Source organism: Balaenoptera musculus, chromosome 7 (assembly GCF_009873245.2).
Source record: "Balaenoptera musculus isolate JJ_BM4_2016_0621 chromosome 7, mBalMus1.pri.v3, whole genome shotgun sequence".
NCBI lineage: Eukaryota > Metazoa > Chordata > Mammalia > Artiodactyla > Balaenopteridae > Balaenoptera > Balaenoptera musculus.
This window is the reverse complement of record NC_045791.1, coordinates 90,988,422-91,014,672: the sequence shown is the minus strand read 5'-3', so window position 1 is coordinate 91,014,672 and position 26,251 is coordinate 90,988,422. Positions and strand designations below refer to the sequence as shown.

At 36.4% G+C, this 26,251-nt stretch overlaps 1 protein-coding gene across 5 annotated transcripts in view; it reads left to right on the top strand.

Annotated features, from left to right (window-relative positions):
- The window catches only part of ABCA12 (ATP binding cassette subfamily A member 12), a 187,472-nt gene that overhangs the window by 146,725 nt on the left and 14,496 nt on the right, over positions 1–26,251 (top strand). For 3 of the 5 annotated variants that reach the window (XM_036858905.1, XM_036858903.1, XM_036858906.1), the window contains 16 exons: positions 538–774; positions 2,427–2,577; positions 4,888–5,140; positions 5,740–5,826; positions 6,638–6,731; positions 9,347–9,474; positions 10,917–11,004; positions 13,092–13,197; positions 17,465–17,519; positions 18,089–18,266; positions 19,727–19,842; positions 20,862–21,021; positions 22,215–22,468; positions 24,503–24,707; positions 25,602–25,711; positions 26,009–26,150. In XM_036858905.1, coding sequence (XP_036714800.1) covers positions 538–774; positions 2,427–2,577; positions 4,888–5,140; positions 5,740–5,826; positions 6,638–6,731; positions 9,347–9,474; positions 10,917–11,004; positions 13,092–13,197; positions 17,465–17,519; positions 18,089–18,266; positions 19,727–19,842; positions 20,862–21,021; positions 22,215–22,468; positions 24,503–24,707; positions 25,602–25,711; positions 26,009–26,150 — 2,364 coding nt within the window. Of the gene's footprint in view, positions 1–537; positions 775–2,426; positions 2,578–4,887; positions 5,141–5,739; positions 5,827–6,637; positions 6,732–9,346; positions 9,475–10,916; positions 11,005–13,091; positions 13,198–17,464; positions 17,520–18,088; positions 18,267–19,726; positions 19,843–20,861; positions 21,022–22,214; positions 22,469–24,502; positions 24,708–25,601; positions 25,712–26,008; positions 26,151–26,251 lie in introns of those variants that run through there. The other 2 variants (XM_036858904.1, XM_036858908.1) reach the window with 2 other exon arrangements.

The window sequence follows — 26,251 nt, the reverse complement described above, 5'->3', positions numbered from 1 at the left end:
TGATAAATATATTATTTAGAATATTAGCAGGTGATAAATGCTGTGGGTAGAATAAAGCAGAGGAAGGGGCATGGGGAATGCTGGGTGGTGCCATTTTAAGTAGGGTAGTAAGAGAAGGGGTCTCTGAGAAGGTGACAGCTGAGCCAAGAGTTGAGGCCGGGCAGAGAGCGAGCCATGTCACTATGTGGGGCAAAGGAACAATTGCACAGGCCCTGAGGAGGAAGCATGCCTGAGCCTGAAGCATCGGACAGCAGAAAGAGTCTGTTGTCACTAGGGTGGAGCACATAAGAGGGAAAAGGGGATGGTGGGCAAGGAGGTTGGAGAAGGGACAGGGTGAGGTGGGAGAGGGGAGCCAGTAGAAAGTGACGTACAGGCAAGTGTAGGGCTCCCAAGTAGGACGGGAAGCCACGAGAGGAGGGATGTGTTACCTGGCTTAGGTCTGAACTGGCCTAAAAGCACTTGCCGCCCTCTGATTGGGGCCCTTGGGCACTACAGTGTAAAGACAAGGGAGTTCTTAACTTCTCTTTTCGTCTCTAGAGTCCAAATGTAAATGCAAGTACAGTATGTGACACGACAGCTGTGACAGCAGTGATGCAGTCACATCTCCCTGAAGCCTACCTCAAGGAGGACATCGGGGGAGAGCTTGTCTACGTGCTTCCTCCGTTTAGCACCAAAGTCTCAGGGGCCTATCTTTCACTCCTGAGAGCACTGGACAATGGCCTGAGTGACCTCAACATCGGGTGCTACGGCATTTCAGATACCACCATGGAAGAGGTACACCTGGACATTTCCTTTTTGCTTAAAACTGGTTAACTTGCTGTTCCTTGAGAATAAATGTGAACAGTTCTTTTTAGAAAGAAAAGAAATATTTAAAAGTAAACATTTCAGGGCTTCCCTGGTGGTCCAGTGGTTAAGAATCCGCCTGCCAATGCAGGGGACACAGGTTCGAGCCCTGGTCCGGGAAGATCCCACATGCCGCGGAGCAACTAAGCGCGTGCGCCACAACTACTGAGCCTGCGCTCTAGAGCCCACAGGCCACAACTACTGAAGCCCGCGTGCCTAGAGCCCATGCTCCGCAACAAGAGAAGCCACCACAATGAGAAGCCCACACACTGCAACCAATAGTAGCACTCCCCGCTCGCCACAACTAGAGAAAGCCACATGCAGCAACGAAGACCCAATGCAGCCAAAAATAAATAAATAAAATTTTAAACATAAATAAATAAATAAACATTTCAAGAAGGGAACCAAAAATAAAGATGCTTTTGATTACAAAAAATTTAAAAATTAAAAAAAAACATTTTTACAAAATCAGAAAATCTTAAAATTATCTCAATACCATTGTTATATGTAAGACTGACTTCTGAGAACAAACATGTTGCTTCACTTAGAGAACACATATCTTTCATATACAAATACGTTCACTTAAAGTCACTCTCAAAAATGTTCACTTAAAGTCGTACTTATTTGTCTCAATAAATATGGTAAAAATTTAAAATCAAAATTGAGCTTAGAAACTAGAGAACAGGACACCATCAAAAAATCTACAAACAGTAAATGCTGGAGAGGGTGTGGAGAAAAGGGAACCCTCTTGTACTGTTGGTGGGAATGTAAATTGATACAGCCACTATGGAGAACAGTATGGAGATTTCTTAAAAAACTAAAAATAGAACTACCATATGACCCAGCAATCCCACTACTGGGCATATACCCTGAGAAAACCGTAATTCAAAAAGAGTCATGTACCACAGTGTTCATTGCAGCTCTATTTACAATAGGCAGGACATGGAAGCAACCTAAATGTCCATCAACAGATGACTGGATAAAGAAGATGTGGCACATATATACAATGGAATATTACTCAGCCATAAGAAGAAACAAAATTGAGTTATTTGTAGTGAGGTGGATGGACCTAGAGTCTGTCATACAGAGTGAAGTTAGTCAGAAAGAGAAAAACAAATACCATATGCTAACACATATATATGGAATCTAAAAAAAAAAACAAACATGGTTCTGAAGAACCTAAGGGCAGGACAGGAATAAAGACGCAGACGTAGAGAATGGACTTGAGGACACGGGGAGGGGGAAGGGTAAGCTGGGACGAAGTGAGAGAGTGGCATGGACATATATACACTCCCAAATGTAAAATAGATAGCTAGTGGGAAGCAGCCGCATAGCACAGGGAGATCAGCTCGGTGCTTTGTGACCACCTAGAGGGGTGGGAGAGGGAGGGTGTGAGGGAGACGCAAGAGGGAGGAGATATGGGGATATATGTATATGTATAGCTGATTCACTTTGTTATAAAGCAGAAACTAACACACCATTGTAAAGCGATTATACTCCAATAAAGATGTTAAAAAAAAAAAAGAAACTAGAAAACACATGCATGTTTTACACTAATGAAGTGTTCTGGCTTCTCTTTCTAGGTCTTTCTGAACTTGACTAAAGGGTCACAGAAGAATAATGATATGAGTCTTGAGCACTTAACACAAAAGAAAATTGGAAATTCCAGTACCAGTGGCATCTCAACTCCTGATGATTTATCTGTGAGCAGCAGCAATTTCACAGACAGAGATGGTATAATAAATCTAATGTGCACATTTTGCTTAATTCCAATAGATGACCTAAGGGAGAAAAATCACAGGACAGATTTTTTTTTTTAATTCAACTTTAAATTTTCTTTCTAAATTTAAAAAGACTAAAGAAATATAAGCTTTCTTTTTTATATACAAAATATTTATTAAACCAAATTGAATTCTCTGTTTCAAAAACATTTTGAAGAATGTGAAAGAACTTCCTTGTTAGGGTGGTGATTAGTATTCCTTCTAGGAATCCGTTTTCAGGATGTGACTTACTACAACTCCAGAGTTGTGTTCAACAAGTTAAAATCCTTCTTGCAATTGGTGGTGTCCAACAATGAGCCAAGTTACCTTGTAAGGTAGCTCACTCACTGCTATTACACATGTTCAAGTGGTGGTCGTAGTCATTAAAAAAAGGTTTTTTGTAAGAAAGAGTCATCCTTCTTTATGGGACCTCATTGGAAAATATGTCTAACCTTCCCCCCACCTCTGAGTGATTCATATGCTGAGAAAATTCAGGCTCTGAGAAGATGCTTTTGGGAGAGGATCTCTGAATTGGTGAAGTTGTACTTGATGGTTAAGAATCTATAATAATAGGTTTCCCCCCAATTCTTCACACAAGATATGTTTGGAAAATCATGTTTCTTGACGTGACTTTGAGGGATTGGACTCTTTTGAAAATAACTTTTATCCTGTCTTATTATCTTTCTGACAGTTAATTTATGCCTTTGGAAACACTATTTACTTAAGGAAGCATATAGTAAAATCATGTATAAACGATGGAGTAGTCATTTCAACAGTTTGCTTAAATTGGGAAAAATCTCTAGGACTAGAACTTGTGATTAAACATTTGCTTGGCTCTAAAACTCAGAAAAGATAATCTCTAATGTTTGTGTAATTCTGGAACTTGGGAGTCTCATTTGTCCTCCGCTAGATTCCTCAGGTATCATCTTTTGGGAATATAATTGTCGAGACTATGGAATGGAAGACTTTGATTAGAGAGTGGTCATCTGCTTCAGGAAGTAAATGTTATGTATTTGCCTCTGCCTTTGTCTCATAATTTGAAACTATTCTTCAGTCAGAATGTTCCCCTCATTGACATTATCTTTTAGAAAGCACATTTGCTCCATTTGATACACCTGTAAGTCATCGACATGTAATTTCTCAAGAAACAGAAAAGCATACTAATTAACTTAAAATATTCAGCTCCTTCTGCAGTTCCGCTTTGCAGAGATAGGAGTTTGCATTTAAACTTGTTCACTCTATTTAATTGGAATTCATTTTAAATTAAGCAGCTTTGTATTTTTCCTTATCAGCTAAATGAAGATCATGATTTTTGTGCTGCATAATTTGTGATGGAGAATTAAAAATATCCGCAGAGTTGACAAATACTGTCATCTTATCACATGTAAAGGAGCGCTTGGTGGCAGGCCTTCGGAGGGAATGTTATATTTGAAACTATTTTTAGAGGGGCTGCTGAAATTATTAGTTGTATGAGCACTGTTGGGGAAGCAACAGTTTATGGCCTCCACAGCTGCTCTCACTCTCAGAAGCCATGGGATATCTACTCAGCACCTGAAGAGCAAGCATTTCAGGGCAGTGTGGGGTGGGTTTGGGCAGAAAGAGGGTAGGCATTTTTCTCCAATGAGTTCTTTTTTGTGACTCGCGGTAAAAATAGAGTTTTGAAACGCCATATAATCAGTCCAGATTTCTAAAAGGAATGTAATGAATAGGTATTTGAACTAGAATTATACTTTGGAGGAGAGCATTTTCCTTTTCCTATGTTTAAGGTGACTTCATTGGACCTCACATTACAATGAGAGCCAATTACACTTACCATCACTAAGTTACCCACAATAGGAATGAGTTAGACGAGGCTGCTGTTTTGATTTCTATTTATTTTATTTGAATTCAGTCTCTTGATAGAAGCTACCTCTTGAATATTAGTAATTAGTAATAATACTGATTCTGCATTGAGACTTTAAGAGATTGGGAACAATATTCATTTATAAAATTCTAGATATCTCACTTTGACATGTAAAAGTACTATGTATATGACAAAGAGTATTTTGTGTATAGTAATTTATAATTTTCAAAGCACTTTTACAGAAGCTGTATGAGATGGAGAGGCTCGGGCCCAAAGCTGATCAATGAAGAGCTGAACTTCAAATGCAGATCTTTAAAATATAAGCTTTTCCTACCATGCCACATTATACCATTCATCTATAGGTTTTGAAGTTACTTTAGTTCTTGATTTATCAGGATTTCCCAGAACCATATTAAATCTTTTGTTTTTTTTTTTAATCAGACAAAATCCTGACCAGAAGAGAGAGATTGGGTGGTTTTGGACTGTTACTGAAGAAGGTAATGGCTATACTCATTCAGAGGTTCCACCACACCCGCAGGAACTGGAAAGGTTTCATAGCTCAGGTTATTCTCCCCATCATCTTTGTAACCACCGCCATGGGCCTTGGCACGCTAAGAAGTTCCAGCAACAGCTATCCGGAGATCCAGATCTCCCCATCTCTTTATGGTACCTCTGAACAGACAGCCTTCTATGCGTAAGTTTCTTCCCTTTAACTAAAACAACATTTCCACACACCTCCAGAGGTACGTTGTGCCTGAATGAATGCCATGTAGTGCTAAAGAATAAAGAACTTAGTAGCCACAGTACCTGATCCTGCCAAAGGAATACACAGTTTGCTTTATTGCAGCGTGATACTTCTGTCACCAACAAACAACTTTTTAAGAATTTTTGTGTTTGTCTAAAAATAAAGTTATAGTACATCTTTATTTTTAATTATGAGACTTTAAATCAGGAAAGCCAGGTTAGGTATGGCTTCCCAATCTGTTGTAATATATAGCAAATAGCTTTTTATCGAATATTGAATAGCAGTGTCAGAATTCTGTATAATATAATGTTATATATACAGTAGGTGATCACTAAATGCATGTGACAAATAATAAGGCAGCCAGATAGAGACATGTGCTTATTTTTTTGGTGACCATTTTTTTTCTGAGTCTGAGTCTTTCTTAGATTTTTAAGAAAGCAGTCCTATAGACAGCATATTTCATTTCTTCAAATTATTTATGAGCATGAGTTTAATATGGGAGACTAGTGGAGGAATCATGAATTTGTTTCTATCCTTTAATATTACAGAAATTCTCACCCAAGCACAAAAGAACTGGTCTCAGCAATGTGGAGCTTCCCTGGCATTGACAACATGTGTTTGAGTATCAGTGATCCGTAAGTGGTTCTTGTTTTTTTTTTTGTTTTTTTTTTTTCAACATTCCAGTGTGTGTGTGCATGTGTATGCGTGTGTGTATGTATGTGGGGGAGTGTGGTTAAGTGAGTGTGTGTGATTTGGCTGGAGGAGGTCAGCACCCTGATTGAACTCTATCTTTAACAGATTTTATCTATCTCCTTTAGTTCATTCCATGGTTATGCTATACTGTAATAATAAAGAGGTGCTTTATAACTTGTAAAGTTTGTGTATATATTTTCATTAAACAGTCACTGGATTATTAATCTCATTTTTAAGATGAAGAAACTGAGGCTCATGTGGACTAAGATAACTTGTCTAAAGAAATCTAGAAAGTAGGTTGTGTAGCTAAAGCTGAGACCCACATCTTCCGAGTTCAATCCCCATGCTTTTGCACTACATAGTGTTGCTTACTGAAACTTCCAAGATAGTACATGACACATGGAAACCTGACATCGGTGCATTATTTTGCTAAAGTATCCCCTTCCCTTCAGAGGAGAGGATGAAAAGAGCAAAGAAGATAAAGGGGTCCAAAAAGTTCCATCCTGCCACATTAAGACAATTCAATGAGCTTTGGTCTCTTCACTGTTTAATCTTTAAGTGCTCTCCCTCAATCTCCCATAAAATGTCAAATCACTTGGAAATGGTAGTGCAATGTATATTCAAGTTATGAAAAATCAGTAAACTGAACTTAGGACTATACACCTGAATTTGATACCAAATACTCACTTATATGCTCGTACATAAACATGCGAATGTGCACATACCTCACTTCAATATCATTTTTACTTGCAGAAGGTGTTTAAAGAAAGACAGTCTGGGAAAATGGAACAGCAGTGGAGAACCTATCACTAATTTTGGTGTTTGCTCCTGCTCAGAAAATATCCAGGTAAGATGGAATTCGCTTTCAGGGAAGTAGAAAAAAGAAAGGAATAAATATCAAAGCTTGAGAGATCTATCTAGGTTACCAAAGAGTTGGTATAATTTCATTGTATGGAGGCTAGTAGCTCAGCGATGTCGACCTGGGCAGCTGAAAAACACTGAACTTCAGGTCACTGTTTTAAATCCATCTCAGGACAAACTTCCTGAGGTAGGTGATTCTATGACAGTCTTTGTGGAAGCTGACAGAAAATGAGCTTTTGGTCTCAGTTCAGTTGTAACCAGAAAGCTCTGTGTTTCACATAACTGTCATATTTGAAAACACAGTGAGACTGCTACTATAGTGGTCATCTGGGAAGTTAGTAATGTGTAAGTCCAGAACAGAACTCTGTATGTCTCCAAGCAGCACCTCCAGGATTCAAGAAAAATCCATGTCCTGAAAGAAACATTAAAGATTCTCCAACCAACACCCTGTCTGTATTCTATAAATACACACCTTAGTTTTCTAGGCCTATCAATTCAATAAACTTTTAAGGAAAACAAATTCACTGGGAAAATTAAAGATTGTTGAAGAGAAGAGGTAACTATTAGTTTCTGAGAGTCACTATGTTGTCAACTTACCTCCCCATAGAAGAGGAATCTAGCAATATTTTCTTCAAAGTGACATATGATTACATCCTAAACTGTCTTGGTACACTATTTTAAAATAAAGATGTTTTCAGTAAACGCAGCCTATTTTTGTGGTCTCACGTAAGACTGTGACTAACAATAAAAGCTGGGATCAAGCAAGCATTTTTTGAAATCCTTGCATATATAAATATTATTCTTACCCAGTACTCAGAGCATTTTCTAATCCCTCATCTAACCTAGCTAATTTCTGAAATCCTTCATGTATTTTCTTTAGTTCACAGTAAAAGTCTACTAACTTAGTATGTAAAATTGGAATCTAGATAAATTTTATTAATTAAAAAAACCCAGTAGATTAAAACTTTTTCAACCTTATATTCCGTTGATGGGAATCCAGATTTGTGTAAACAGTTTTTAAAAGCATTGACAGTATCTACTAATGCTTAAGTTATACATACCCTATGGACTCAGCAATTCCACTCCTGTTATATACCCATCAGAAATGTGAATAAATTCACCAAGAGATATATACTGGAATATTCATAACAATACCGTTTGTAATAGCCACCCAAATTCCCAGCAACAGTAGAGTAGATAAATCAAATGTAATCTATTTCCACAATGAAATTCTATATACAGCAAGATGAGAATGATCTACACTACACACATCATATTCTCAGAAACAAATGATGAGTGAAAAAAGCCAAATACGAGAGAGTACATATGATACAATTCCATTTATATAAAATACAAAAACGGGAAAAACTCTTCTGTGCTGGTTACTTTGCGAGAGGTAGGATTGGAAGGAAGTGTGATGAGGGGGCTTCTGGGGTAATAGCATTGTTCTGTTTTCTGATCCAGTTGCTGGTTCAAGGGTGTGTTCAGTTTGTCAAAATTCATCAAGCAGTAATCCTTATAATATGTGTGCTTTTCTGTATGTATAACGTAAGTCAATAAAAAGTTAAAGCTAAAAATTAAGTTGCATACATAAGGATATCTCTGTTTATGAAACTGGTGGCATTATAGAATGTGACCTTCAAGTTGATAAAACTTGATGCAAGGTGAAATTCAGCCTTCATTTTTTAGAGCAACCTGCAACATTATGCTCTTTGATACACATGTGGTGCTAGCCTCAGGCTCTGGAACACCATGTGAAAGATGGAAGGAAAAACTGGCAAAGTGCTAGGCTTTTCCCAAACTAAAGTTCATGGCAGTGAAGCACGGGACACTTCAATGAAAAGTTAGTAGTCAGGAAGTGCAGAAAGCTACGAACATATAAATAAGTGGTTTAAACTAAGCTCTGAGATTGGTTAATAGTAATGTACCAAGGCACTTAATTTTGACAAATGTATGATGGTAATGTGAGATGCTAACAGTGGGGAAAACTGGGTGAAATGCATGCAGGGACTCTCTGTACTGTCTTTGCAACTTGTATATGTATAAGTGACACATATATACATATATATAAGTCATATATATATAAAGATTGGATTTGGATATGGGAGAAATTGGGTTCTGACACCTAGGTTGGTACCTTAAAACTAATATAACACAAACTTTTTATCCACTGCTGTTCATCCCTGAGAACTTATGTCTGTTAATGTTATCTTTTCAATTTGGGGCAAACATTTTTCTCTTCCCTGTGAATTATTGAGGGAATTCTGAGTCATCTTAACGTTTAATGTTATCCTCCAAACATATCAAGCTTGTCAGTACAGTGAAAGAAATATTGAACATTAGTTAACTTGTGTTCTTTTTTGGCTTTAAGCAAGTCCTAAACACATGTATATTCTCTGTATAAATAATAAATGTTTGTTCTGATTTTTTGGCATAGGCAAGATGACTTCCTTTTCAAAGCTCTTTAGAGGCAGAGGACACTCTTATCACACTCTACCAGTTGCACTAATAGACAAATCATGAGACTGAAGCTCCTTGACATTGTCTATTTAATTTGTACAGCATTGTCCAAAGAGAACTTTTTTTAACCTTATTTTTCAGGAATGTCCTAAATTTAACTATTCTCCACCTCATAGAAGAACTTATTCTTCCCAAGTAATTTATAACCTCACTGACCACCACTTGGAAAACTATCTTATATCAACTGCCAATAAGTTTATGCAAAAAAGGTAAAAATACTCTGTTTATAACACGTTTAACTTAGAATATCATGCTTTCTAATTTTAATAGTAACTATCTTTTGAATTTGTGACAATAAATGCAAGTTTCTATTGATTATTTATATGGGTAAATTCTGTTTTGTCTAAACAGCCTTACATATTAAAATTTAAGTAAATTAATTTAATGACTCTAAATTAAGATTTATTTGCGCACATTGAAAAGCATTGTTTTAGGCCTCAAAAATGTATTGTTAAATGTGTACATATTTTTTTCTCGAAGCGAAAGTGAAGTTGTTGACTAGATTGTGCCAGCTTGCAGAATTTTAAGGTGTGACTTTTGGTGGCAGTTGTCCTTAGTTCCAATATGAATATCTCAAAACTTGGAGTATGATATCTGCATGTGAATAAAGTGTCTTTTTGTATAGCAAAGCCACAGGCATGTTCCTAAGCCACCTGAACATTTGCCATAGATGTAAGCGTGGCAGGCTTACATTTGCAACGACATAGATGGACCTGGAAGACACTATGCTAAGTGAAATAATAGACAAACATGGCATGGTTTCACTTATATATGAAATCCAAAATAGATTCATAGAAGCAGAGAGTAGAGTTGTGGGTTCTAGGGTCTGGGGGGAAGGGTGAAACGGGGAGATGTTGGTCAAGGGGTACAAAGTTTCAGTAATGCAAGGTGAATACATTCTGGAGGTCTAAGTCCAGCAATGTGACTATAGTTAAGAATACTGTATTGTTACTTGAAATTCGTTAAGAGGGTAGACCTGAAGAATTCTCAACACATACATACAAGAAAATGGTAACTATGTGAGATACTGGATGTGTTAATTAGCTTGATTGTGGGGATTATTTCACAAGGTGTACATATATCAAAGCATTTGTATGCCTTAAGTATATACACTTTTTATTTGTCAATTATGTCTTAATAAAGCTGGGGAGGGAAAGTTGGTAAGTACACATGAATATGCATGTAAATATTTTCAACAAAATGAGGTTTATTATAAATAAACCATTCCAAAACCTACTTCTTAAAAGAAGTGAAGAATGTGCTATAGTGTTCTCTCCATGTCAAAAATATAGCTGTATAACATCACATTTAGGATAACAGTTACAAGAAAATTATTTTAGTGTAACTACACCATTATTTATTTAACCCAGTCTTAATTTGGTGAATATTTAAACTAATCTGTCCTTAAAATTACCATTTGAATTTTTTTAATCCACTTTTTATTTTTGAGTCCATGAACTTCTAGCTATAATGTATGCTTTAGACTAAAATATGATAAAAGAAATCGATAAAACTGTAAAACATTTGTCAGACAGTATTTATTTCATACTGTAAATGTGTTCCTGATGGAAAGAAAAATAATGAGCTCTTAGTTAAACATTTTAGATCTATTTATGAATATTTTCTCCATTAAAACAATTTTTCTGTATAGATATGGAGGTTGGAGTTTTGGGCTGCCTTTGACTAAAGACCTTCGTTTTGATATAACAACAGTTCCTGCTAATAGAACACTTGCCAAGGTAAATTGTGATCTTTCTTTTGGGATGTCATACAAATGAGAATGTGAACTTGAAATGTTCAAGCATTTTCATGAGGTAAACACAAAACATGGGTCAGTAGATTTGAAAAGCACTTTGGAATAATGCATGCTGCATAATGCAGTGGTTCCAGTCCTGTGTATTTATCCTAGGGAAACGTGTACACACAAGTACCCGGATGCATACGCAAAAATGTGCGTGGTAACATTTCTCATATTAGCCGAAAACACAACCCCAAATGTCCATACACAGTAGAATAAATAAATAAATTGTTAGATACTCATTTAACAGAACTTTCAGCCATGGAAATGAATGAACTCTTTTCCATACAACAAGCAGGCTAACTCTTCCAAACATTATTAGTAAGCAAAAGAAAAAACAAAAAGGAGTACACAACTGTAATTGCATTTATCATAAACTTTGAGAGTAGGCAAAACCACCATATTGTCTAGGGGAGAGAGAGAGCACATTGTGATTTGGAAGGACACAGAGTGTCAGGGAGGTGTTCTGGATGCTGGCAATTTTTGTTTCTCAACCTGAGTGATGGGTATACTCCCTTTATAATTTTTTGTTAAACTATACATGAATGTTTTATGCATTTTTCCTTGTATATGTGTCATATATGTTTAGCTTTGCTTTTCAAAGAACATGGAAACTTAGAATTTGGTGGATATAAACAATCCTGTTGACTTTTTTTCTTCTAGATTTTACCTATGCTTTGAATTTGAAACAAGCTAGAGTCACAGAATCAGACACATATGATTACACATATGATCACAAGCAGTCTTTAAATTTTTTATTTATTTATTTATTTATTTATTTATGGCTGTGTTGGGTCTTCGTTTCTGTGCGAGGGCTTTCTCTAGTTGTGGCAAGCGGGGGCCACTCTTCATCGCGGTGCGCGGGCCTCTCACTATCACGGCCTCTCTTGTTGTGGAGCACAGGCTCCAGACGCGCAGGCTCAGTAGTTGTGGCTCACGGGCCCAGTAGCTCCGCGGCATGTGGGATCTTCCCACACAAGGGCTCGAACCTATGTCCCCTGCATTGGCAGGCAGATTCTCAACCACTGCGCCACCAGGGAAGCCCCAGTCTTTAAATTTTAAATTGTTCTTCACATATTTCTCATTTGGTAGTAAGAGATATATACAACCTTGGAGGAAGTGAAGAAAATAATATTCATTTAGTGACTGTTAATAAACCAAGAACTAGTTATCACCTTTTATACAAACTACCTACACATCCTCACAACATCCCTAAGAGATAGATATTGTTGAGTCTATTTTAGCTGGGTTTTATAAGGTCATACAGAAAGTAAATAGTAGTGCTAGGGACTTGAATGTCCACCCCCGCCCCCAGCCCCGCTTTGTTCCTTTTCTCCCGCTCTCCACACGTAGAGTAAGGGAGTTCTAATATTAAATAATTTCTCTCTAAATCAGATTTGTAATTTTGAATTACCAACTGGCTTTCTTGAATTGAGGTATACCAGTATTTTAAATCCCTCTGCTTTTGACATAGCAGATGAACTAACTCACTTTCTTGTGGGTTACAAGTAGGAATAGAAAGTTAGTGGGGGTATTTCAAGGTTATCAATCTTGTTGCTAAGGACACAATGCTTGTATATGTATTTAATTTCTTTCTACAGCCTGGCCTATATGCCAGTTGCTTTTTAATTATTATTATTATTATTATCATCATTATTACTGAGAGACAGAATGCCCTAGTTCTAGTTCCAGAATCACTACAGTCCAGTCACAGAAATGAAGATAATACTGATGTCTTCTGTTTATTTCAAGCTTTACCTTTAGAGAAGGTCTAGAATAACTAGTAACTTGGTGCTCTCACGCAGGGAAAAAAAAGTTGTTTTCCCAATCTCTGCCCATCTCTAGGTTGGAAACTTAGAGTTCTGTGGTCAACACTGGTGGATGGTTCATAATCTGCCAAGATGAAATAATTTACTGGGAAATTGGTGCCCTTATTTTAAATATAAATTATATAGGCTGTAAGATGTAAAGACTGCCTGATTTATTTGAACACCATACTGATCTTGCCTTCTTTCGGAATTTTAACAGGTATGGTATGATCCAGAAGGCTATCACTCCCTTCCAGCTTACCTCAACAGCTTGAATAATTTCCTCCTGCGAGTTAACATGTCAAAATACGATGCTGCCCGACATGGTAAAGTTACTTACTTAGAAGTTTCTTGTATTGCAACTTTTGCTACTGTCCGTATGAAAATGTGCACTAGATGCCATTTCCTCCCAGTGGCAGCTATTTTATGGTATTTAAATCACAGATCTTTAAAAGGAGTTTGGAAGTAGTAACTACCACCAGATGGAACATTCTGGATAATCCCCTTAACTTCAGGTTAACTTAGTTTCCTCATTTATCAAGTCAGGATAATAATGCTGACTTCACACTTATTTCTGCTCTCACACCTAGTATTTATATCTCATAGGAAAATATTTTATAACTATTTACTTGTACATAGGCTAAAAAATAAAATAATAATGTCAATAAATATTGTACACAAATCTAAATGTGAAAACAAAACTTTTAAGCTAAGAAGTTCTAACAGAAAAGAAGTGCTACCATTAACTGAGTACTTACCGTAATGACACATGGCTTTGTATAAAATATTGCTAATCCTTAGCTCCCTCTCAGGATGAGTATTATTGAGAAGTGCTACCATTAACTGAGTACTTACCGTAATGACACATGCTTTGTATAAACTATTGCTAATCCTTAGCTCCCTCTCAGGATGAGTATTATTTTTTCCTACTGCTATTTCTCTGGGAATCAGAAGTGCCTGGCTCCTGCCTTTTCATCTTCCTGATACTTCTCTATACTCAGCAAGGTCTGCTTTAGTGGGGTTTCCCAAGAAGCCTCCACACAGTTTTTAAAAAGGGTTTGGAATTTGAAAGAGACTGATTTGTTTTCTAATTCAATTACTCTTCATCAGACCATTCCATCTTCTTAAGCCTTGCTTAAATTATTTTCCCATACTGATCCCCCAAAATAATAATAATAAAGATGGAGAAAATAGAGTAAAATATTTGCTGGCCAACAGTTTCTAGCCTAATAAGTAGGCTAACAGACTATTTTAAAAAAAGAAATGCCGTTGTCTACTTTTCTTTCATTTCCCTACTGTTGGGCATAATAGCATGTGCTGCACGTTCTGCTGATTGTAGAAGTAAACTGTAGAGTCAAATACTCATTCTAGGAACAGAATCTTTCAGAGTCTTCGTTTAAGAGAGAACAGTATTTTTCCCCAACTGCTTCCGCATTTTCCTAGCAGCAGGAACCCTGAAGAAAATAACAAGATGGATAGATAGTCCTTAGACCTAGACCATCAATAAAGTGTGGAGTCAAAAGTGGTAAATTAAGTTAAATGATGACTGAAGCCAGGTGGGTCTGGTATAAGCTGGCTTGAAACACTACTGAACCCTTGACTTTCAGTAGGATGTCTTACTGAGGGCAAAAGACATTTGTTGCCATGACGGATAATGAAAGTATAAGAACCATAGAAATGACTAGGAGGAAATGTTGCAAAGGTATGTAGGTAAGAAAAAGAGACAATGCCACTTTTGAAAGATGAGCTTTTGAAACCTACATTCAGGTTTCATTTATTATTAGCGTTCTTTACCAAGATGAAAGCAGTCTGAATCACTCTGGATCTCAGCAGGCTTGTTGTGGCCCCTACAACTGTATTTTTAAGTTACATAGTCTAAAGAGTTAAGAATTCTGGAACATAAACTTCATATTGACCCTAAAAGGAAATGTTTTTAATTTAAAAATAAGGCTTAGCTTGAGTTATATAGAGATTAGTAGTAGTGTGCCTTCTATTTTTTATTAACTTTTCTCATATAGGCTTATGAAAGTGGTAGCTTTCCACCTGCTCTGGAAGGAGTTTGTTTTCTTTCAAAAAAGAAATCCATGTCACCTTAAAATGCTTTTATTGTTTTGTAATGCATGTATGGGATCTGCCATGATAATGTTGTCTTTAAAAATCAGCTCAATTATTCTCCTGCCACCTCCCCCTACTACACTAGCTGTCTTAAGGCACCTTTGTTGGATTCTACATGAATTGAGATTTTGCTTTAGCTGTAAAATTGATTCTCTTTGAATTTTAACCTGCTAATAAAAATCTTTTAATTAGCTTTCCTTTGCAATGTCAATATCTGTTATATTCATGTGGTTCCCTCTAGTGGTTAATTTAACATGGAAGTTCTGTTCTTTCTTCCCCTAGAATACAGATTTACTTGTTTTCACTAACAAATGCTACACAACCAGGCTCTTTTCCAAAAATATTGACACATTGTTCCCTCCACCCTAATGTTTATTCTTATTGCATTACTAGCAATGGTCAATGGGAAGTTACTCATTTTAGGTTTACACATGTAGAAATAACAGAAAATGTGTTCTTTTTAATGTATATTGTATATGGGGGAAATAATTGAAATTTTAAGATTTTATTCAAGTCAATAAGCATTTGTTGACTAATCACTGTACTTAAGATATTATGCTGGATGCTGTAGAACCCACAGAAAAGATTGTGATATAAATTCCAAACCCTAATACATGTACTTGATGTTTCCGCTAAAGATCTGTAAAAAAAAATGGTTTAGCAGCATTTTTCATATTGGAGTAAATGTATTTGTAAAGATCCCTCTGGTGAAATAGAGTATTTCTTGATTCTGAAATACAGATCAGGACTAAGAGAAATGTTTTCCCCTTGCCTATGTTATAATTCAGCAACAAGGTTTAAGTAGGGCCCAAAGAAAATTGAATCTCAGTAAAAAGAGAGCCCATTAATTTACACAAAAGATAAGAGAAGTGCATTCCCCCAATGATGTGATTAAAATTATAGGTCAAATTGATTATTGTTGCTGGTAGTTTCTTTGTTTTGATTTAACTATATATTATATTTTTTCTTCAATATATAACAATTGCAGATTTCAACCTCAAAATATGTCACACTCTACTTAATAAAAATTATAAATTTAAGCGAATGGAAATAATAGAACTTTAGAATAACCTATAATATTTGGGTGCTATCAAAGGGCCTTAATATCCTAATATAATGAACATATACTATATGAGCAGTAGTGAGAAAGTTCTTGTTCAGCTTACGACTTTATAGGAAAAAGTACTTAAGGGATATCCTCACTCCTACCCTTACTGTTCTTTTCCAAAGTTACTCAGACAGTATAGGCTTTGCCTTCACACCGTGGCCCTTTGCGAAACTTGTCAGCCCATTTTGACTCTGGCTAACCAACGTCCTGTAAGGAAAGGGAGGAAAGAACCTTGCTTACACTTATACTCAGAGAGTATAACCAACCCTTGGAGGTACAAATAATTTAGGACTGCACTGGAATTAAGTGACTACTTTTCTGGAGCCAGCTAGTTTCTCTGAATCGTTTTGGATCTTTATGTCTCAGTGACAATCCCTCCAGAGTGGCTGAAGCTCCAAAGCTCTACTCTTGGTAGAGTTCTAGAACAAGAGGCATCTCAGAAGCAGTAAAGGAGGAGAAGGGATCCTCTCAGGCTACAATATTTCCCTACGGCAGCCAATAGCACAATGAAGAGGGATGGGGGTGGAAAATGTCTGTTCTTTAGGAGATCCTCATATAATTGGTCTCCCTTTGAGGTGCTTCTTTAAATGTCATGCATTTCTAAAGTGCTACTGAATACAAACATCCATATTACCAGGTGGAGATAAGAAACTGGAAAACAATGACTTAAATGTAGTAGAGGGGGAACATGCTATATAAGAAGTGTAAATTCTTGCCCCTTCCCCCAAAATTCCATGCACAGTGTGAAAAACTGTTTTGGGCTTTTTGTGTGTGTGTGAGTACCATCAATTGTGTGGCACTGATGAGATTGGTGGGGGGGGGCATCATTTTCCTTTAAAGGAGTATCCCCAAAGTAAAATTCTTTAAGTGGGAAGCAGCCACACAGCACAGGGAGATCAGCTCTGTGCTTTGTGACCACCTAGAGGGGTGGGATAGGGAGGGTGGGAGGGAGACACAAGAGGGAGGCGATATGGGGATATATGTATATGTATAGCTGATTCACTTTGTTATACAGCAGAAACTAACACAACATTGTAAAGCAATTATACTCCAATAAAGATGTTAAATAAATAAATAATCAAAATTGGTACTTCTTTTTTTTAAATTTTTATTGGAGTATAGTTGATTTTGTTGTGTTAGTTTCAGTTGTACAGCACAGTGAATCAGTTATACATATACATATATCCACTTTCTCATTTTTTTTTAGATTCTTTTCCCATATAGGCCATTACAGAGTATTGAGTAGAGTTCCCTGTGCTGTACAGCAGGTTCTTATTAGTTGTCTATTTTATATATAGTAGTGTGCATAAAAATTGGTATTCCCGATTAACTGAATACCTACTAATGAAAAGCACCATCTCTTCTTTAAGGTATCATCCTGTATAGCCATCCTTATCCAGGAGTGCAAGACCAAGAACAAGCCACGTAAGCAGACATATATGGCATGACTCTTTTCTCCTTGGCTTATTGAGCTTTTGTATAAAGTGCTATAATTGGAAATCACAGTTGTATCTGAATGAATGTCAATCTAGAAGAGCTGGTAATATAAGTCACTCACTGGGATAAAAGGAGATTTCTGAAAGTGTGTAGAGTGAGGTTGCCAAGTAGAGCTTGTTGACTGTAGATTCACAGAATCTCCTGCTTTTGTAAGTCAAGTGCATAAGTGTTTCATCATTTCAACTTCCCTGCATAGCATTTAAGTACAATTTCTATGCTCAAGAACTATATCTCTTGCATACACCCTGTAGCCCTTGGAGACTGAGGTTTTTCCATCAAATATCCCTAGTCAATTCAGATGCACTCAAGCTACATTTATCCCAGGGTCACAGCCAAGTCATGTAGAAGATATTATCTGGCTGCCTTGCAAGAAGACTAATTTGTGTCACAGCCAACTCTTGCACTGTTTTGTTGATGGCTTTAGCCATGAATCTTTCTGAAAAGAAAAGAGTTCTCAAAACTTATGTGTGCTCTCCTCTCCCTATTGCTCAATGTAGAATGAGCAGCTTAATCGATATTTTAGTGGCACTCTCCATCCTGCTGGGCTACTCTGTCACCACTGCCAGCTTTGTCACCTATGTTGTACGGGAGCATCAGACCAAAGCCAAGCAGCTGCAGCACATTTCAGGCATTGGTGTCACATGCTACTGGGTAACAAACTTCATTTATGACATGGTGAGTAACTTGTGTCTTTGTAAGAAAGACAGGACCGATTTGGGTAGAAGACAGTTTTATATTTGAGATTTATTTGCCCTGGTTTGTTCAGATTATTACCACAAAGACAATAAATTAAGAAAAAAATGGCATCAGGCTTATATTCATCCAGTGGTTGGAAGAAAGAGAAATCCACCTGCCTTGCCCTTATCTCTGTGGTCTGAGGACCTTCTATATCAGATTCCCCAGGACATTTGTTAGAATCCAGATTGCTGGTCCTCACTCCAGACTTAAGAGGTCCATATCTTGGGAGTGGAGCATGGAGAATATGCATTTTTAATAACCGCTCCCCCAAGTTATTTTAAGCACATCGAAGTTTGAGAACCACTACTGTGGAGAAATGGAAGCTTAGGAGCAGAATAGCCTTGCCCAGTGGTACCACATAAGCAAGCTTATAAAAATTTAATCAACTAATAGTGGAAAATTCGAAGTAGCAGCCTCTGCTGAATGACACATTAGAGATTAGTAGGGAAAATAAAGGGTGAATTTAATTGATAGCTCTCTTATTTGCATAAAATGGTCCCAAATTCAGATGGTTTTTCTTGACTCCAAATGTGTCAGTATGGCCAAAAGCCCAGGATGGGTATGTATTTGCCTGGTGAGTATGGTGAAATTGTCATTGGCTTGCAGGGTTGGAGAGTAATTAACTGCCTATCCGTTTGGTTAATGTATCCAGTGAGGTCTGAAATGCAATTGTAGAAGTCAAATCTGAAAAAAAAATGGTAATGATTCCTCTGGACTTAATAGGAGCTTTAATATGTCAAGAAAGCTTAAACTACACACTTCTTTGAAGGGCTACTTACTACTTAGATTCTGGTTCTCATTCCAATTTTAGGAGATTTTCCTCCCTAATTAAATTCCCATCTCTTTCATTGTGTACATCTTGCTGCAAACCCTCAGCATTTAACTATTTCTGCTTGCCGATGAAACACTGAATTCTTTGTTCATATCCTTGTGATTCCAAGAATGTGTGGTACCCACTGCCCTGCTGTTTTGCACAGAGTGGCTCACACTGATAACCAAGCCTTAGAAATCAACCATCTGAGAGAGTTCCAGCGTTCAAAATGAAATCAATACTTTGAGGGCTGAATCGAATACAAAGATACCTGGCTGTCTTATCTTTCTCACTGAACCTTTGTCACCAAATGATCCCAAGTCTCAAAGCCTGGAGGGAGGAACACCAGGGACTCTGAGTATCTCTATAAAGATGGAGACTGGCTTGACCTCGTATTGCAGGAGACAAATTCTAGAGTGAAATCAATGTAAAATGAACTGAATGTTACAAGCAACAAGAACATAGATAAAACTTCATTTCTTCAAGTGTTTCTAGTTCAATTTGTTACAGTTTTAAACTAGATGGGCTATTGATTTTTTTAAAAATATTTGCCATGTATTAAACATAGTTTTACATATTCCCATAGGCCTTCTATTTGGTGCCTGTAGCATTTTCAATTGGTGTCATTGCAATTTTCAAGTTACCTGCCTTCTACAGTGAAAACAACCTAAGCGCTGTATCTCTCCTACTTCTGTTGTTTGGGTAAGCTGCAGTGAAAGAATTAACAGAATTAAATGCTCCTAGATACAAGCAGGACCTAAATCTCATTAGCTAATTTACAATTGTCTTGGGGTTTCATTAGCCATGAGTAATGATTAACAATACATTACACCTGCTGTCCATAGTTTGTAAAGTGTAATACTTGTGAAAATTAATGTTGTTGTTGTTAACAGAATACCTGTCATTAATGAGCACTTACCGGGTGCTGACTGTCACACTTAACAATTTACATATGTAATTTAATTTACGTAAAAATGGAGGCCTTAGAATGATCAGAAAAATGTGTATACATGTATGAATTTATGTATTAACAAGTTGTGAGTATATATAAGTATATAAGGCATTAAAAAGTAAATATATTCATGTATATTTATTTTTATTTTTATCGATGCCTAAGAACACACATAATATTGTTTCTGAATTAGGGTAATTAATACAGGTAATACAGTTTGATATAACCAATACTTATGGTAGCAGTTCTTTCTGCCCTGAATGAATGGGTAGTATCCATTTAGTTAGCAGTTGTAGCTGATGGAGGATCTCTCCGTCTCTAGTTCTACTTCATTACCCCAAAGGTCGCTCAAGTATTTGCTCACAACAGGACATGCAGCTTCTAAGCATACTCTGTCTGCTTAGCTAGCCGACAATGTCGTTTTTTTTCTCAACTTTAAATTATAAGATATATCTATTAAACTCACATTTCTGAGCCAAAAAAAAATGTCTTGCCTGGGTGGGGTAACACCACCTCTAGGAAAAATTAATTTGTAATTGTAATGACTACTCAAGATTCCTTAAAAGACCTTTACTGTCATTTAAAAAGCGTGCTTCACTTTTTTTTTTTTTGGCTGTTGTTAAAAAGAGGGATAAAAGAGAGATCTAACTACAAGCCTTGACAACTGATCTCTAATGTTTATTTTCACTTTGGAACACTATCGAAGTTATATATTTAGTAAAAGAATAATTACGGCGTGATTTTAATTCTTAGTGTTATTAACATAAAGGTATGCCACATTTTCTTGGATGTACTTGCTGGCTGGGCTCTTCCATGAAACAGGAGTGGCTTTCATCACTTATGTCTGCATCAACCTTTTTTTTGGCATCAATTCCATTGTTTCCCTGTCGGTGGTGTACTTCCTTTCCAAGGAAAAGCCTAATGATATGGTAAGGTCCTTTATTAGTCTGCTAAACTTCAGTTCTTGTATCAAATGCTTCAACATGTTCCAAGGTGGAGAGATTTTCTGTATTTTGCATTCTCTAAATAGAATAGGGGAATTTCATTTGATTCTATTAAATATAGTAGAGGGAAACTATGGCATTTTTAAATTCTTTTTAGTTTCCATCTAGGTTAATGTCTATGATTATATTTATGCAGTGTCAAAACTATTGACATTTGATAGGGCTTAAGTAGGTAAATGGAGATACATTCAGTCAGATACCTTGTATGGCACTACAAAAATCATGCAACCAATCGGTCAGCTAAACTTTTTACTCATTAACAAATTGTTATGGTATGGTAGGGACAAGGAAAATGGCTTAGTTATATGACTATGGGTTAAGATTCATTTGAACATCCATAGAGAAAAAACCTGATTCATTCCCTTTCAGTCATGTATTGGAGTCTACTTCATTGTAAGCATCACTTTCCGTTCAGAGCTAACAGTCATGATTGGTGACAAGGCAAGTCCTACCAGTGCTGGGCAATTGAATGGAAAAGAATAGAAAGAAAATGAAGTGAGGAATAGACAAGCACACTCAGTGCTGGACAACTGAATGGAAAAGAATAGAAAGAAAATGAAGTGAGGAATAGACAAGCACACTCCAGGAGGAAGAAGAAAATTCATGAGGTGCAAGTGGTGGTCCCAAGCGTGAATAACGTGAAAATGAGCCATTTGCTCCTCGTTGAGATAGGTTGTCTCTCCTTCCATATCATTTTACCATTTTATTCCCTCTTCTAGTAGGAATTACCTTAGGTTCTGAAACTCTACTGTACTAAATCCCTCCTTTACTCAGACACCTACCCATAGATACTCTATCAGACCCTAGCACCCTGGCTGTCACTACATTCCTAGGACCTAAGGCAGGTCTAGAAGTGATTCTGCCCCCAGGGTTTGGCCTGACACCTTAGACCATCTCAAATATATATATATAAAATCCTTTTTGGCTTGTATTTTAGTAATAAATCTCCACCATTTGCTTATAGTAAATGTTTATATGTAAATTCAGTATGCATGTGAAACAATTGCCAATCTAGATAAGCTTCTCAGGTTTCAATATTTATCTACATCTAGTTTCAATTTTTTGTCAATTTGTTGGAAGGCTAACACTGAGCTTTATTTTTATTTCTTTTATTTCAGACTTTAGAACTTATTTCTGAAACCCTCAAGCGCATTTTCCTGATTTTCCCGCAGTTCTGTTTTGGCTATGGTTTGATTGAACTTTCTCAACAACAGTCAGTCCTAGACTTCTTAAAAGCATATGGAGTGGAATATCCAAGTGAAACCTTTGAGATGGATAAACTAGGTGCAATGTTTGTGGCTTTGGTTTCTCAAGGAACCATGTTCTTTTTCTTGCGACTTTTAATCAATGAGTGGCTAATGAATAAACTCAGGTAAATACAATGAAAACAGTGTTTGACATCCATGACAAAACTCAATTCAAAATATTCAGGGAGGGGTCAGTAGTCTAAGCTTCTTAATTAGTAATATGGAAATGTTTTGCTCAAAAAACTTTTAAAAATTGTAACATAATTCACAATCTACTTAATTCAGTAAATAGTTATCAGACTTTACTGTGGCTCTGCAGGTATTGTAAAGTGAGGGAGTAAAATTAAATAAGCACAACTGTTAGCCTCCAAGAGATCAAGATTCAGTGGTAGAGAGAAAATATGTACATAAACAAAAGATGTAGTCTTTGAGTTGTGTTTGGAAGGATAGAAAGTAGAAGTGGGGAAAGAGAATTGAGTATGTAGAATATTAGCAATGGATTTGGGAAAAGAAGATTGAGTAAAGTGAGGACAAAATCATAAATAAAAATACACATACCATTGACCCAACAATTCTACTTCTAGGAATTTTTCCAATAGATATGCTAACACATATGCAGAATTGTGTATGTATAAAGTTACTCATCATAGCAAAAGAATTCCTAATAGCAAAAGAATGAAAACAACCTAAATGTCCTTCATTTGGGAGCTGGTTAAATGAATTATATGTATAATTTATCAATGAAACACTATGCAGCCATTAGAAAGAATGATGCAGTTCACTATGTAATGTTTGGGATTACTTCTAATATTTATTAAGTGAGAAATGCAAGTTCAGAACTATAAATGAAGTATATTACAATTTGAGTTTTAAAAAAGGAATATATATTACTTATGCATACATATGCATAGATTATTTCTAATTATGAGTGCCTCTGTTAAAAAACTGTATATGGTTGAAGGAGACTTAACTTTTCACTAAATATCCTTCAGTACCATTTTAATTTTAATACATGAAGTGCATGTATCACCTATTGAAAAATAAGATTTAAGTTAATAATAATGAAAGGAAAGACAAGAGCAAAGATAGAAAAATCTTGAGGCATATTTGAGAAATGAGTAATACAATTTGACTAGAGCATAGACTAGATGTTATGAAAGAGTAGGAGCTAAAGCATGGGGTTGGAAAATTATGGAGTCTACTGATTGGTTAAAAAGCGATAGCTTGGACTTTATTCAAGAAATAAATAGTAGCACATTAAAGGTTTTTGAACAGACACCAACAGGATCAAATGGTGCTTTAGGAGCTGTGATTTTTGTGGAGACAGTGCATACTGTAAGGGAAGAGTCAGAGACGCTGGACCAGTTTGAGGTTCTTGGATAAATCTGTGTGGAAAAAAAAAATGAAAGCCTGTGATGGTAATAGAAAAAGACAGAAAATGATAGATGACTGGCTGTTATAATGCATTTCCAGTGCTAGGAGTCTGACTGCATGAGTGGATTTTGGAATGGGGATGTTTTCAAAGAAAACATCACAATTGGAATCTTGGGGGGTATCATTAAAAGAAACGGGACATTGGGAGGAAGACCTGAATTGATTTGTTGGTTTGGTTTGCTTTGGTATTCATTAGGCAAGATACTGAAGTGGATTTGAGATTTCGTGAGTTTTCAGGACTGATAACCTTAATATATTGGCTAGATCCTAGGTAAGACATTCACAGTAAAAAGACTGTAGAATAACATTCATATCGTGATGACAAAAGAAGAAATAGAGAGGATTTTAAAAAGGTGATCATTGATCATGGGCTTGTAAAGTGTTGAGTCTTACTAATGACTCTAGTCTCTCTGTTAGGCAGTAACTTTCAAACCCAAACTAATTTCCTTAGTTACTGAAATTAAAATTCTGACTTTTAATAGTGGATCTGTAAGCATTTAAGTCATGGAAAGCAAAAGCTGTTTCCCAAATATTATAACAAATATTGTAAAGAGCATCCATACTAATTTTTAAGTTATTTGAGTACCATAATGCATAAAAAATTTAAAAGAAACCTAGTATGTGATAGCCCACTTTTAATGAAGTGAGAACTTATTAAAATATGTCAAAACTGAGTGGTACCATTTCAAAGTCATTGATGCAGAATCATTGGGCCCATTTTTTAGACTCTTCTTCAAAAAATTTCATTCTTCACCTGTCATTGAGACAATAGTTGAAGATGAAGATGTGTGGGCTGAGAGGTTTAGAGTTGAGAATGGTGTGAATGAATATGACCTGGTCCAACTCCATCGTCTTACAAAGACCTACCACCTTATCCACAAAAAGATTATAGCTGTAAACAACATCAGCATTGGGATACCTGCTGGGGAGGTAAGGAACAGTGTTTTGTTTCTAGCTATCCTTTGTATTGACATGGTAAGTGGCAAAAATCTTTATCTTTCCTTAATTTTTTTCTAGAAATATGAAAGTCAACCTCTGAATATTTTGATGGATTCTATATATGTAATTTACATGTGTCTATGTGTTACTTACCCCATAAGTCTTCGTTTTGGCAGGGAGGACTCACCACACACCCAGTCCTGAGCCCCCTCCCAAGTTACTATCCTCCCTGAGTGGACTTCCAGTTAAGAAGTCTATGCAGGGTGCTCTTTTCAACTCTTAGTTTCCAGGGCTCTGCAAAAGACAGCATAAAGAAATCAGTTATCGGAAGTGAGGTACTAGAACTGCATTCATATTCATATTCTTGCTGTTTTCATAGAAGCAATAGTAAGGCAGCTTTGAAAGGAGGAGAAGAATGTGGACATTTCCCTTTTTGCCGAGCCTGGCTGCAAACTAAATGCATCAGGTTTACTCTACCACATAAAGAGATTATCGCTTCAGTAGCTTACTCAGTAAAGTTGTGGTTTTGTGTGAATAATTTGAAATCTATAAATATAATTACTTTGTCAGGTTAGCATATCTGACTTGGGTATTCTATCATGTCACACAGAGGTGTGCTATAATATAGTATGTAAAACAAGTCCTATGTATATGTAAAACGTTCAGATGATTAAAGGAAAAAAGAAACTTAAGTACCTAATTGTTTTAAAAGAGAAAGTTTTATCCAGTGCCAACAAAGCACTGCAATATCCATGAGTAATTCGAGTGATTTATTTTTCTTGGTAATTTATTTCACCCAAGGAGAAGAAGAAAAGAGATATAATAGTACCATGTCTTTGGTTTGAATTAAAGTTTACATCTTTTTTTTTTTCTCCCTCAAACCAGTGCTTTGGCCTTCTTGGGGTGAATGGAGCAGGAAAGACCACCATCTTCAAGATGCTGACTGGAGACATAATTCCTACAAGCGGAAACATTCTGATCAGAAATAAGATTGGGTATGAAAACAAATGCTTCAAATTACTGAACACAACATAATTAAATGAGAAAAATAATTAAAATGAACTCTTTATGTTATTTTGTGCTTTTATTATTAAATCCTTAGAGGAAAAAAAGCTACTCGAGTGGAAATTTTTAAACCTTTAAGTATGACTATGATGGTGGGATTGTTTTTACCTCTTTTTACCAGACTCACGCATCACCATGACCCAAATAGAGCTACCTTCCCAACATCTGAGGACTAAGAGGGAAACATCTTCTCAAAGTCATTTGTGTTTTTGATTCTTTCAATTCAGGTCTCTGACTCACGTTGACTCTCACAGCTCATTAATTGGCTACTGTCCTCAGGAAGATGCTTTGGATGACCTGGTAACCGTGGAAGAACATTTGTATTTCTATGCTAGGATACATGGTATTCCAGAAAAAGACATTAAAGAAGTGAGTATAAGTGTGAAAAACTAGTTCATTTGAAAACCATTATTATTTCTGCTTCCCACACACCCACCCTCGAGACCAAGTTGACATCTGGAAAATTATGA